Source organism: Amphibalanus amphitrite, unplaced genomic scaffold, assembly GCF_019059575.1.
Source record: "Amphibalanus amphitrite isolate SeventyFive unplaced genomic scaffold, NRLGWU_Aamphi_draft 000599F_arrow, whole genome shotgun sequence".
Lineage (NCBI taxonomy): Eukaryota > Metazoa > Arthropoda > Thecostraca > Balanomorpha > Balanidae > Amphibalanus > Amphibalanus amphitrite.
The window spans coordinates 66,716-79,586 of record NW_024882093.1 but is presented as its reverse complement, the minus strand read 5'-3'; the positions used below and the strand labels follow the sequence as shown (position 1 = coordinate 79,586).

The 12,871-nt window shown below is 56.5% G+C and overlaps 1 protein-coding gene across 8 annotated transcripts in view; it reads left to right on the top strand.

Moving 5' to 3' along the window:
- The window catches only part of LOC122394560 (protein groucho-like), a 115,639-nt gene that overhangs the window by 78,024 nt on the left and 24,744 nt on the right, over window positions 1-12,871 (top strand). For all 8 annotated transcript variants that reach the window (XM_043391520.1, XM_043391519.1, XM_043391521.1 and 5 more), the window contains exon 7: window positions 294-350. In XM_043391520.1, the coding sequence (XP_043247455.1) occupies window positions 294-350 (57 nt within the window). The remainder of the gene's footprint in view (window positions 1-293; window positions 351-12,871) is intronic.

The following is a 12,871-nucleotide window of genomic DNA, read 5'->3' as shown; positions in this document are numbered from 1 at the left end:
GGAAATGCTTCTCTGTAACAAGTCGTGACTGTCGCTTTGAATTTCATCGTGCCTTTTTTTACAATGATGTTTACTGTTCAGTGTTCATGCTAACCACAGGTTCTGCAGTTAGAATGGATCATTCCGTCTTTTGTGGAGCGTATTCATTATTTGGTTAGTCAATCATCCTTGGTTCAACCTGAAAGTTCTGCTTACAACTATAGTAGGCAAACTGCGCCGTCAAAAAGTGAGCGTGCAGCAATCGACCCTTGGCGTATGCCTCAGCTGACGTGCAATTTGTGTTTGTCCCACAGTCTGGCAGCGCGGCTAGGCTGGCCGCCGTCACCGCCGGCTACCGTCCCGCACCAGTGGTGAGTGTGACCCACCCCTACTCACTCGTACCCCCCTGAGTGTGAGTGAGAGTGAGAGATTGTTGATACCCCTGCGGTAGTTGCTCTCCGGGTGCACCCTTCCTGCTGGAACGGCCGAAGTCTGTCCGCACCTTGTCCTCAGTGTTCTGGGTGTGGCCGGGGGCGAGATACAGAGCCATCGGGCCGTCCTACCACCGAACTGGACACTGACGCAACTGTCCCCTTCCCGTGGTGCCACGGCGTCCTGTGGTCAACACACGGCCGGCGTGGCCGCTGAACCAGCAGATGGTTATTTAGATCACAGACGACGTGTTTCGTCAGCGCCTGTCGCGGAGGCGACCGATCGGGCTGCGGGAAAACAGCCGTGAAAGTGACTGATTATCGAGAGTCTGAGACGCTTCTTGGCGCTCGCGCGCTTCGAGAGCGTCATGAAGAAACGTTTTGTGACACAATGGCGCCGGATGCTTTCACCCGTCTGTTTGCGCTACCGGGCGGGGGATCATAGAGAACACGGCGGTTCCCGGCGGAGAAGGGATGCTCACTCGGCCGGATCCACCCGACTCCCCACTGACCCCTCCCCTCCATCGCCCCGCGGAGGCCGTTCGAACTCCGTCCAGCCCCCTGCGGTGTCAGCGATGCGGTGCTCGTACCAGAGTCCGCACCCCCTCCCCTCCGGTCTCGAGCCGCCGGCCGCCACCCACCGCTCAGCCGTGTAAAACAGCGGCCGGCTATGCTGTAAAATGAGTCACGTCGAGTGGTCAGCGGGCTACCCGCGCCCCTCCCCCTCCCCGGCACCCCCACCAAGCCACAAACCGGGCCATTAGAGCCGGCCGGCCGGCCGGCGCGACGCCAGCGCCGCGCTGCGGCCGACGCGGCAACTAGCGGCGGCGTCCGGCGCTGGCCGCCGCAATCCATCAGGCGCGCCAAGAGATCACAAAAACGGCGCGCCGGTAAACGCCGCGGCCGCCGGGTTAATTGCAGGGGCGGCGAGCGGCTGAGGGTCGCCGCCGGAGCGCTCGAGGGCTCTATTACCGAGTGGGATTCATACATACGGGCTGGGGCGGGCCGGTACGGACCTCCGCCAGCGCCGCCGGCGGAGATGGTATCGCTCGCGCTGGTGAGTGGCCGAGTCGCGGAACGGCCTCTGTCCCGAGCGACACCTGGCGGGGGTAATTAGCGGGGAGGGAGGGAGGGAGGGGAGGTGGGCCCTGCTACGGCCGGCGGCGGGCGCTGGGAGACCGGCCCGGGTTGGTGGCGGGGCTGGGAGACCCGGCTCGGCGCCGGGCACAGATAATAGCCGGTGTTTGTGTGCGCCGGCGCGGCGTGAAGGCCTCTCAGTCTGCTCAGCTGCCACCGCCCTCCGTCCCTGCCCTCTGTCCCCTCTGTCCCTCGGCGGCGCCATGTGACAAACCGCTCCCCGTCTCCCCTCCCCTCCCCTCCCCTCCCCTCCCCTCCCGGACCGAGCCCGCCCCGAGCAGCCGTGTCCAATCTCTCCCCGGCCGGACCCTCGCGCGGACGGTATTGTGAAGTGCCGTCTCACCTGCACACCCCTCTCTCCTCCCCTCCTTTCCTCCCCTCCCTCTCTGTCCCTCACCCCGCCGCCCCTCCGGCCGTATTTGTCCTAATACCCGGCTCTGGGGAGATTCGATCCGCTGAGGGAAGGGTCGTGTTGACGAAACGTGATAACGGTTCACCCTGCCACTCGGGGGAGAGGGGTCAGGGGAGGGGTGGCTCCCCTCACCCTCCCCTGTATCGCACCCCTCGGCTCCCCTCGGCTCCCCCGCGCTGCCGGCGACCTCCCCTCCGGCCGCTAGTGCGGCATAAATTGCCCTATAATTCTAATTTTCCCGTTTGCCCTCTCCCCCGCCGGTCATTGTAAATCAGTTTTGAAGTGAAGTGTAAAAAGGGACGAGATAGCTCGGTGGGAGCGGGACGGCGCCCCTCTGGGGAGGGGAGAGGAGGGGAGCGGATGCACGCTTCATCCGATCAGAGGCTGAATACGGCGGCGGCGGCTGATGGGATTTGAAGGGGGATCACCGGGTGCCCCGACCAAATCCGCTCACCGAGGCACGGCACAACAATCTGACGAGGGAGAAAAAGAGGGGTGATAACAGATGAGAAGCCGCTACAAACGGGGGCTGAGGGGAGGCTAGGCGCGCGCGCCAGAAGAGACCGAAACAGTACCGTGCTGTACCAGCCCCGATCAGCTGGCGAACCGCGCAAAAAGCGCGCCACTTTCGCCGGCACGCCGTCGCCTGTACCGATTTCGTGCTCCCTTTGTAATTGACTGGCGTGTGTTGACCGGTGTTAGCGACACTGTCCGCCGCCAAAAATAGCCAGACTCGCGTTGTACTGATCAGAACGTAACACAACGCGATCGGCCGAAACCGAACCCGTGTGTCACCGGTTTGTCGGACGGGGGGGGGGGGGTGCGGGGGGAGACCAGTTTTGTTATCGCCGGGCGACACTGTGGCGCTTTTACCGGCTACACGATGGACATGTTACCCGACAAGACGGCGAACTCGCCTCCGGCCTGCCGGACTCCAGATAAGGAGCCGCACGCCGGCACCGGGCGCCGCTCTTCGGACCCGCCCTGGGTCGACTAATGCGGCGCACTGATCCGTCGGCACTGCCTTACTGCGGCTGGTGGTGTCTTTCGACCTCGCTACAGCACAGATGACTACAGAGTGATGTTTTAACACTCGCAGAACATCAGTCGACTGAAGTGCTAGGATGTGCCTCTTATCACGTAGGCTAAGTGACATAGCCTGTCCTTTTGTGCATACTTTCACCAGAGACACGCTCAATTATGTGATAAGAGTTATATCTGGCATTCCATTCAACTGGTGGCCTGTAAGGGATATAACACCATTCTGTAGTCAGCAAGACTGCATGCCACATATGTAGATCGGGCGGGTGTGACTGCACAGAGCGATGCGCGTGTCATGGGTTTCCGGCCGGGCCCGGTCGCCGTGTTGAGAGCAGCAATGTTTGGCGTGAACCGCAGCGCCGGAACGGCACCCTCAGAACGGAACCCTGGGGATGCCGAGGTGGGAGGGGAACGGGGAGCCCCGAGCGTGAATCCGGTCCCCTGTCGGCGGGGCGGAGCGGGAGACGGGTATTCCGTTCGGCTCGCCTCCCGCGCAAGCCACAGTGCTGCGCACTCTCACTGGCTGCTGGTTGAGAATTGAGAACGCTCACTGTCTATAAATTGAAAATGACCGCACGAACTTTCGGTTTCCTTTATTGAAATACCGTCCCTGCTTACTATCGTCAGTAATCGGTGTTTGGATCTATTTCTAGGCGAAGGGCTCATTTATTTTAAATCCTCTTGATCCTATCATCCATACTCCATGCATCGTCCGCCCAGTCCCCAGCAGTCTGGCCACCTGGACCCGGATACTGGATCCATTGGACCCAGGGCAAACGGCACCCCAACCGATCCTGATTCTACCAACAGCTGCCCCTCCCCTCGGGCCCGAGGGGGCGATATGCGCCATAATGATCTCTGGCGGCCGCGCCGCCGCTGCGCGCGAATTTAGGGGATGCTTTACGCCCTGCCGCACGTGACTGCACGTGGACGCACGTGATCGCACGTGATCGCACGTGATTACTCGTCATTGTGCGGGAGGGTGACCGGTCGTGGGTCCCTGGTCTATAATTGCCGTGGCGTGTGTTGCGTGAGATGAGCTTGTAATTTTCGGAATCCGTGTGAGTCTTAGTGAGACCGTGAGTTCCGTGGGATTCGTGATGCGCACGAAGTGAGTGGGTTCGTGACGTGAACATTCCTGGAAGTATGTGGTTCTGACAAATGCTTGAGATAGTTTGGGAAAATGCCTCTTGTTGTGGATTCTTTATCATTTGGCTCACACCGTATCATTCCACGTGTTTTTTATTTACTGGACCGAATCGAACCGTACCAGTCGGGCAAACTGCAGGGAGGTAATCTAAAATAAGATTAATCTAATTTGAGATTATGACGTCACCAAAATGGGCGGAGCGATGACCATATAAGGAGTGATAATCAATATTTAGATTATATTTCCGACATGTCCTCATTCAAACCCCCCATAACCATCGAAGAACTGCTCATAACCACGATATTTTTTTGTTGAGTGACAGACAAAACTCGATCCTACAGATTGCGAACTGGCCAGAACATTTGAGATTGGACTTTGGGAGTTATGACGTGAATAGTCAATGTCACCGCTGAACGGGCTAATACATTAATCTATTTTTATTCTTTTTTATCGTACTCATTAAATGTTAAGAAAGGTGTTTTCGGCAGTTCTGAGATAAGAAATATTCAATTATTCAATCCCACTACGAAAAATGCGTATAATTCAACGCATTTATTTCATTTCGGCTACGGCGATTTACGGCCGCGATCTAGCGCTGTCCGTGGCGTCGTGTATCCTCTCAGTAATAATTTTTTTCCCGCCCGTATTTTTCGATGGAATGGTGCCAAAGTGGTACCAAAATAATGGTAACATCTTATTTACCCAGCAAAATTAAATTTGGGTGGTAGAAGTGTGGCGTTAATGCGTTATTGGCGTACATAACCGGTGAGTGCGTTTGTTATGAAGGTGACTCAGCTGCACCCCGAGTCATTTCAACCTAGTTTTTTTTTACAAGATATTGTCAGGCATGGCATGTTTTTGTTAATTTTGACAACTTAGGACATCAATCAACACATTCTGAATCGTTGGTGCCAATTCATTATAAACCTTTGTCTGAGAGAGTAGAAATGAGTTGCCGCGACACTTCTCTGAAAATGTAAACATTGTATTATGGTGTCATATTTCCAGAAATAATTCTGAATTTTGATTATTTATATTTTTCCTTGAAATGACTGTGTGTTTGTGGTTTGGGGTGCAGTTTTGGCTTATATTTTCAATGCTTTGAATGCTATACGGGTATTTTAACCCGCAACTCAGAAGTATGAATTATTCAAAGTTGCATGCCCCCAGCCCCGGAACCCCAGTCAGAGCCCAACAGGGCTGCAATACATGACATCATTGCGGAAATCAAACAAGTTAGGTAGTTTTTTATCTTTAAGTGCCGTAGGTCCCAAGGGATACCAAAACTGAGTAGCCTCCGTGGTTGCGGGAAGTGTTACAGGAAAAGTCGTGGGACGATATCATTGTTAGGCCAGGTCATTGGTATTCCACATTCACATGGCATTATATACCTTGAATAGGCTCTTGAGCTTAAATAAAAATAAATATTGCTTGCTTATTTCTGTGTTTTATTTTCTAAAATAGCTTTAATATACTTACAGAAAGCCAGATAATGTGCTGTATTTTTCTTTTCTACGTTAGACTGGCTCTATTTCCCTGCACAGGACGTGACGTTCCAGTGCCTTATACTGTCAGATAAAGATTATAATGCTAGGGTTTAACATTTATGTTTATACCTACCCTCTTGGATGCTAGATATGTAATCTTAATTTAGATTAGGCCAGCTGAATGTAATCTAATTTCAGATTAGTCAGCTGATTGTGTAATCTAAATACAGATTAGTCAGCTGATGACATAATCTGAATATAGATTATTCACCCATTGAGGCTGGATTTTTAATCTTAATTTAGATTATGTTCCCCATCATATTTCAGGAACCCCAAATTTTTTCTCAGAGCTGTTTTGGTGCTTCAGAGGCAGTTTGAGATGTTAACTGTGCTATGTGAAAGAGTGGTGTGATTCTGTCACTCCTTGGCCACTACACAGCTGTTTCTGCAGAGGACTGCACAAATGCCCAAATATGGGCATAGAATAATCTAAATTCTGATTAATCTATATTTAGATTAACTCCCTGCAGTTTGCCCAACTGGTACCGCAAGCCATCTGTAGCCGCCTGTATGGTGCTCGTCACAGCTGGGTCCCTGGTGCGCGCGGGGCGTGACCCCCCCCCCCCCCCCTGTCCTCCCTCCCGGCACCGCAGGAGAGGGGGGACGGCGACAGACGGTTGTTTGCTCTGATGCCAGCTGCCGGCCTCCGGCGCCGGCGGGGCGCCTTTTTTCCGCGCTCCGTCCCCCCCCCCTCAGCCGGTGGGGTGGGGTGAGGGGAGGGGTCGGGGGTGAGCGACCACCTGTGCCTGTGTCCCGCGCCGGCGCGGCGTCGGAGCCTACACTGCGGGGAGGGCGCGGGCGCCGCGGTGCCGATGTTGGGTCCGTTTGTTTGGGTGGTGGCGGCGCCGACAGTTGCGCAGACTGTCACTCAGCTGGTGCAGGTCGGGCTGTGTATGACGTGACGTGATTTGACGTGGCGTTTGGACGTGACGTGAAGGACGACACGTCACAGCCAAGGTCTCGAGACGGGTTACTTGTGGACTGCTCCGATTTTGTTTTCTGAAGCCTTATTTACTGTTTCAACGTCCATTTACATTGATATGTAATGTGCATTTCGTATTCCATTATCATTAGTGTAGTCTTTTTGTAGGTATAGGTTACTGCTCTGAGGCAGAATTATGTTGCTCTCACTGTATGCCTACTTTCGACAATTCTTCATTGAGTCACCCGATCACTCAACCTCTTCCTTTGTTCAGTTTTTGTCATTCTGAGGCAATTACCGACTTTGTGGAACCTTGCCGTCGAGAACAGTGCAGCTTTTGTGTACATTGTCCCGCCCGAGTCGACTCGACCGGCGAGGACGTCTCTTCAGGACTTAAAGTACCACTCAGCTCTGTCGCTCAGAGCGTGCGCCTCTCGATATCTGGTGACCTAGCCTCTTCAAATCCCCGCGACACGACTCTGCTCGATTCGGCTCGACTCCACTCGAGTCGAGTCCGGGTCTCTAGCGCGACTGCAGGCCCCAATCGTCCGGCCGGCCAGCGCGCTGCTATAAAATTGTACACGATAACGATACAGATTCGGAGAGCCGCCTGCCAACTGCTGAGTGGCCCGGTCTGGAGTGTCATGAGTTGAGTGGCTGAGTGCCCGGGGGGGGGCCTGCTCTATGGTGTGAGTGAAAATGGTGTTTGTGAAAGCCTGGTTCTCACGGTATCGCCAACTGAGGCTGAAATCTCGCCCTAGCTCCCTGCCGCCTGTTGGTCAGAACTCAGACCAATGCTCTCCTAGCCGGGCTGGATTCACCCCAATTACTGGTCACTGAGGCGGAAATTTGACCGCAGGAGTACACCGCCGAGGTGTGTCTTAGAAGCTGTCTTCGTTTGTTGAGCTGCCGGCCCAGAGGCATTCTGTCAGCCACGGACGACCTGTGACGGTCTGTCAACCACACGTGAACTGCGGCGGTCTGTCACCACGGGATCTCTGCTCAGCAGTCGCCGCCGCCGCCCATAGCTAACGAGACAGCCACAAACGCTGCCGGCGACTTATCAAGATTAATAGCCTCCGCTGTGTCGGAACTTGAGCTCTGTCACAGGCGCGGTGGCCACGTTTTCTTGCAGGCCACTCATCAGACACAATTGGCTGCTTTCGCCACCCGTCAGAGAGCTCTGGGAAACCACTAAATTTGCCGGCGTCGCGGCTGCTTCCCGTGATGATCGTCTGAATGACTTACTGGCCCGTTTGCTTTCCCGGCGAGATGAGCCGGCGTTTGAAGGTGTCGCGCCTGGCATGATAATGATGCCAGCTGTCGGGCGTAAAGCATGGTTCAGTGTTCACGTATAATGACTGCGTGTGTTCATCATGGGTCAGACTATTTGGTGACGTCACTTCCGACGCGCCAATTAGCGGTGCGGTGAGCCGTGACGTCACGCTCCGCTGGCGGGCCGCCGGACGGGCGGGGGCGGGGGCGGGGGCGGCTATCTACAAATCAGCCGGCGGCGCGAACCGCACGGTAGCCGCTAACGCGTGGGAACGTCATTCCACTCAGCCCTCACCGGGTCCCTGATGTGCAATTGTGGCGTCGTTGGCAAACCGCTTGTGAGCGCCGGTCTGAACACGACTCGCCACTCGGTGGCCACCTGGCGATTTCACGATTGTCGGCCGTCACGGCGGTAAAACCTGACGGCGTGAACGGTGCCGTGAACGGGCACAAACGATGGAGACACGGTCAGAGTCGTGACGGTGGCGACAGTTAGGGCCGGCGGTGGAATTTGGGGTCTCACGGCGACCTGCAGCGGCAGGGGCACCACACTCGTCCGGCCCTGTATGAAGCCGCCCTTTCCCACTCACTCTAGCTCGCAATTCAGCTTCACATCTTTCCAGCATGTCTTCTAGTTCCGAGGCCGACGAGGAGTTCAGTGCTACCCCATGTCGGTGTGCTCACTGCTGACGTGAGCTGAGAGGCTTCACTAGCACTCGCCGGATGAAGAGGCACTGCTCCAAACTCCAAAGGTTTCACGCCGCCCATTATCTCAGCTCGGCCTTTGAACATTTTGTCTGCGTTTTAGTCTAGACAAGGTGTCCGCATCCGCACGGTAGTTGGCCCGCGCGGCTGGGCAGGGTGGGCCCGCCCGCGGAGACAGTCCACACCGTCCGCCGTCGCACCATGCGGCGTCACCGGGCGCCATCCGTGTGATGTCTGTTTCGTTTATTTAGGGCTTGTCCACAAGTGGCTATTACGGCCCAGTCAATACATGATAGGTACACACACACACACATATACATACATACAATATACACGTCAATATAAAGCAACACCCGCAAAAGCATACATAAAATATCTAAAATCAGTCATGTCACTTGTCAGTCACTATCTAAAGTGCTGCACCAGCTGTCTCCTGGAACCAGTCGCCTTCACCTCCGGCGGCAGGCCGTTCCATGCAGCGGCGGCTCTATACGAAAACAGCCGCCTGGTCGCCGCCAGTCGAACCCGCGGCAGGTCGAGCACAGCTGCGCCCGCAGCCGTGGCCCGCGTGACTCTATTGGAGACGGCGGCACGCGGGCGAAACATGGACCGCAGCGAGTCGGGGGCGCCGGCGGCGTACAAGGCGCGTTGCACGTTCACCGCGTCACGGCGTGCGATGACCTCACCAATGCCGGGCCAGCCGAGCGCGCCGAGGGCGGGGGTGATGTGGTCGAATTTGCGGAGACCAGAGACGAGCCGTACAGCGAGATGGATAGTCCTCTGCAGCCGGTGCAGGCGGGATTTGGAGGCACCACCCCAGACTGACGAGCAGTACTGGAGGTGGGGAAAAACGTGGGTTTGAACGAGGATTTTAAGGATGTCAGGGGAGAGGTGATGGCGAATTTTGAACAGTGATATAAGGATTCCATTTGACCGCCGAACGATAGAGGATATATGTGGCTCCCAGCTCAGGGTTTGGTCGAGGAGAACACCCAGCACCTTGATGTGTTTTGTTGGCCGAATAGTTGCATCATCTACGTTAAGGGTGAAGTTTTTGACTTTATCAACTGAATTTTGAGTGCCAAGAAGAGTGAAGCAGGTCTTCTCTCCATTCATTTTTAAACTGTTTAAGCTAAACCAGCGTTGAAGTTGCTGAATGTTCTCCTCGGCCCGGGACTTCAGCACTTGGATGCCAGTGGGATTGGAGGGTGCTGAGTCCAGGATTTGGGTGTCATCCGCGTAGGATATGAGTCGGCCATGGGGGAGGAAGCAGGTAAGGTCGTTGACGAAGATGAGGAAGAGGATGGGACCCACGATGGACCCCTGGGGAACACCGTGGGAGAGTGGGAGGGCCGTTGAGGAGCGGATGAGTTGGGAACGGCCAGAGAGGTAGCTGCTGAACCAGCGGGATGAGATGCCATACCACTCGAGCTTGTTCAGAAGCATCGAGTGGTCGACACTGTCGAATGCCTTGCTCAGGTCGACTGACGTCACCGCGGCAACGTCACCACCGTCGACCCTGCGAGCCGCCCATTCGACAATGTCGAGTATGGCATCTTCAGTGGAGTGGGATGGGCGGTAGGCATACTGGGATGGGGAGAGGATGTGGTTAGTGATGAGGTAGGAGGTGAGCTGAGAGCACACAACCTTTTCAAGGATTTTGGAGAGAGATGGGAGGATGGATATGGGGCGGTAGTTGCCAGGCTGGTTGGGGTCACCGGATTTGTGGATTGGTGTGACGATGGCAACTTTCCATGCGTCAGGGAAGGTAAGGGTGGATATGGATGAGTTGATTAGGTGAAGGATGGGCGGACCGACTGCAGGGAGACAGCTTCTGATCGCAGCGATCGGAATGCCATCAACCCCAACAGCCCTCGACGCACTCAGCCGGCTGATGGTCAGAATCAGGTCTGGCAGCGTTATGCATTGAGGGGCGAAGGCGCTCGCACATACCCTGGGAGGCCGCGGGCCGGCAGCGGGGGTCTCGGTCCCCTGCGCGGCCCGCGCGGCCTCAGCTGCCACACGAGCGCCGACACCGGCAAAATACTCGTTGAGCTGGTCGGCGCTCAGCACATCACGGTCTGGTGGCTGTGCGCCTGCAGAGCCTCTCGCAGATAGGTTAGCACCAAATCGCTTAAGTCTATTCCAAAAATGTTTCGCATCACAGTGTAAAGACTCTGTTAAGTAGGACCTGCGCGCACGAGACAGAACTAGCTTCGCTCGGTTCCGGAGCCGCCTATAAACGTCATGATCAGTAACTGAGCGTGTGACGGCCCACGCTCGCCGCGCCTCGTCCCGCTCCGCCATGGCCGCTCGGACCAACTCATCCCTCAGCCAGGGACAGGCAGGACGCCGCATGGTTCTCTGCACTACAGGACAATGCACATCGGCTACCGAGTTCCATATACGTACAAAAATCGCAAGTTTCTCGTTTACGTCAGCGGCAGTGTAAAAGGGTCCCCAGTTGGCTTGTAAAAGATCGGTAGAAAATGCTTGCCAGTTAACACGATGCCACGCGCGCGAGCTAACGCTAACAGGAGGACGACGCTGTCTAGGAGCTAAGGGCCTAATGACGATGGGGAAATGATCTGCAATGAGATGGGGCATGACAGAGACCTGCATGTCGGTAGAAGAGACGTTTGTTATGACTAGATCTAGAAGCGAGGGCACTGGGTGTGGGTGTGTCGGATCAGTAATAAGTTGAGACATATTAAGATCACGCAAAAGCGAGTTAAAATGAACAGAGTCAGCTGAATCACCGGCTAAAAGGTTGACATTAAAATCACCGAGAATATATACAGGCTTCCCCGCTGCGAGCGCCATCTCAAACTGTCCGCGCAGAACATCACGCAGTCGGGCTGTCAGCGCCCCCGGTGGCCGGTAGATGGCGCCGACCACAACCTGAGCTCGGCCGGCACCACCGACTGACAGCCACAGAGCCTCCACGCCGGTGTCGCCGTCGCTGGAGTCGTGCAGTCGCGCCACCCGGAGATCCTCGGAGACAAGGATAGCGACGCCACCGCCTCGACGGCCTCCAGATCGGTCGCATCTGTGAATCCGGTAGCCAGGCACGAGGAGAACGCCGTCGAGAACATCATCCGTCAGCCAGCTCTCCGAAATACAGAGCACCTGCAGTCTCTCACTCTCTAGTAGATGACACACCTCATTCAGTCGGGGCGCCAGCGAGCGCGCGTTAATGTGTCCAATAGCATAGTGTGATGCTGAAGTCTGCAGCCGTCGCCCGAACTGGCGGGTCTCGCCGATCGTCAGGCGCGGCGGCGTCAGGAGGCAGCGGGTAGCCGTCTCCGAACCATCAGAGCCGGCGACGGCGGGGCCCGCAGCCGTTCTGTGGAAAATCTGTGGAATGTCGGCGACGCCCCGACACCGCGCCTGCTCACCTGCTATCAGCCGGGGCGCCCTCCGTGGCCTCTGGAGGCCGCTCGAGGCCGATGCGGCGGCAGCTGCCGCGGGGAACCGGTTGGCGGTCGGGAGACAGCTTTCAGAGCTAACCGGCCTCGGTACTGAGACGGATACTGTCGCAATACGCCGGCTGGAGAACAGCTGACGATGGGAAAGGGGCTAGAACTCGGCTGTTGCTGAGAGAGCACGGCTGGAGCACAGCCGGGGCTGGGGAACACGGATTGAACACAGGGAGCACAGCCAGAATTCAGCCGTTGCTGAGGATTACTGTTAGAACACAACAGATACAGGGAACACGGCCGGAACACACTCTGTGCTGAGAGTATGGTTGGAGCAACGCGGCGGCGGCGCTAGTAACACGACAGTAGCACCTCGCCCAGTGGTAACGTAGCGTTGCACATCGCGCTTTCGACGGGTGCACCGGTGCGGGCCCGGGCTGTTGCTCTCCGATGACTGTAACAGCTGCACAGCACGCTGAGATCTGAGCCGAGAGGTGCACCGCGCTGATGGGAACAGCTGGTCGAACGAGCTACACCGGCTCTGCGGTGCAGGGAGAGGGTACAAGATGCCCCGAGCGAGGTCGGACCCGGCGCGCTGATGGGTACACGACTCTGCAGGGCGTCAGCGGCGTGTTGAACATGGCGGCAGAGCAGGCCGACAGATGTGTGCCGTGTTGCTACAAGTGGTATGAAATGCTGCCGGCGGGGACGGGGTCGGTTCTCGGGAGGCCCTGCCCTGCGACTGGTGCGCCGGTCGGGCTGATCTCCATAGCTTGCTGTGATGATGGGTCGGGTTTTTGTGGGCGGAGTATCCCGCCGCTCCGGTACCGCACGGGCCGAGCACCGCTGGAGC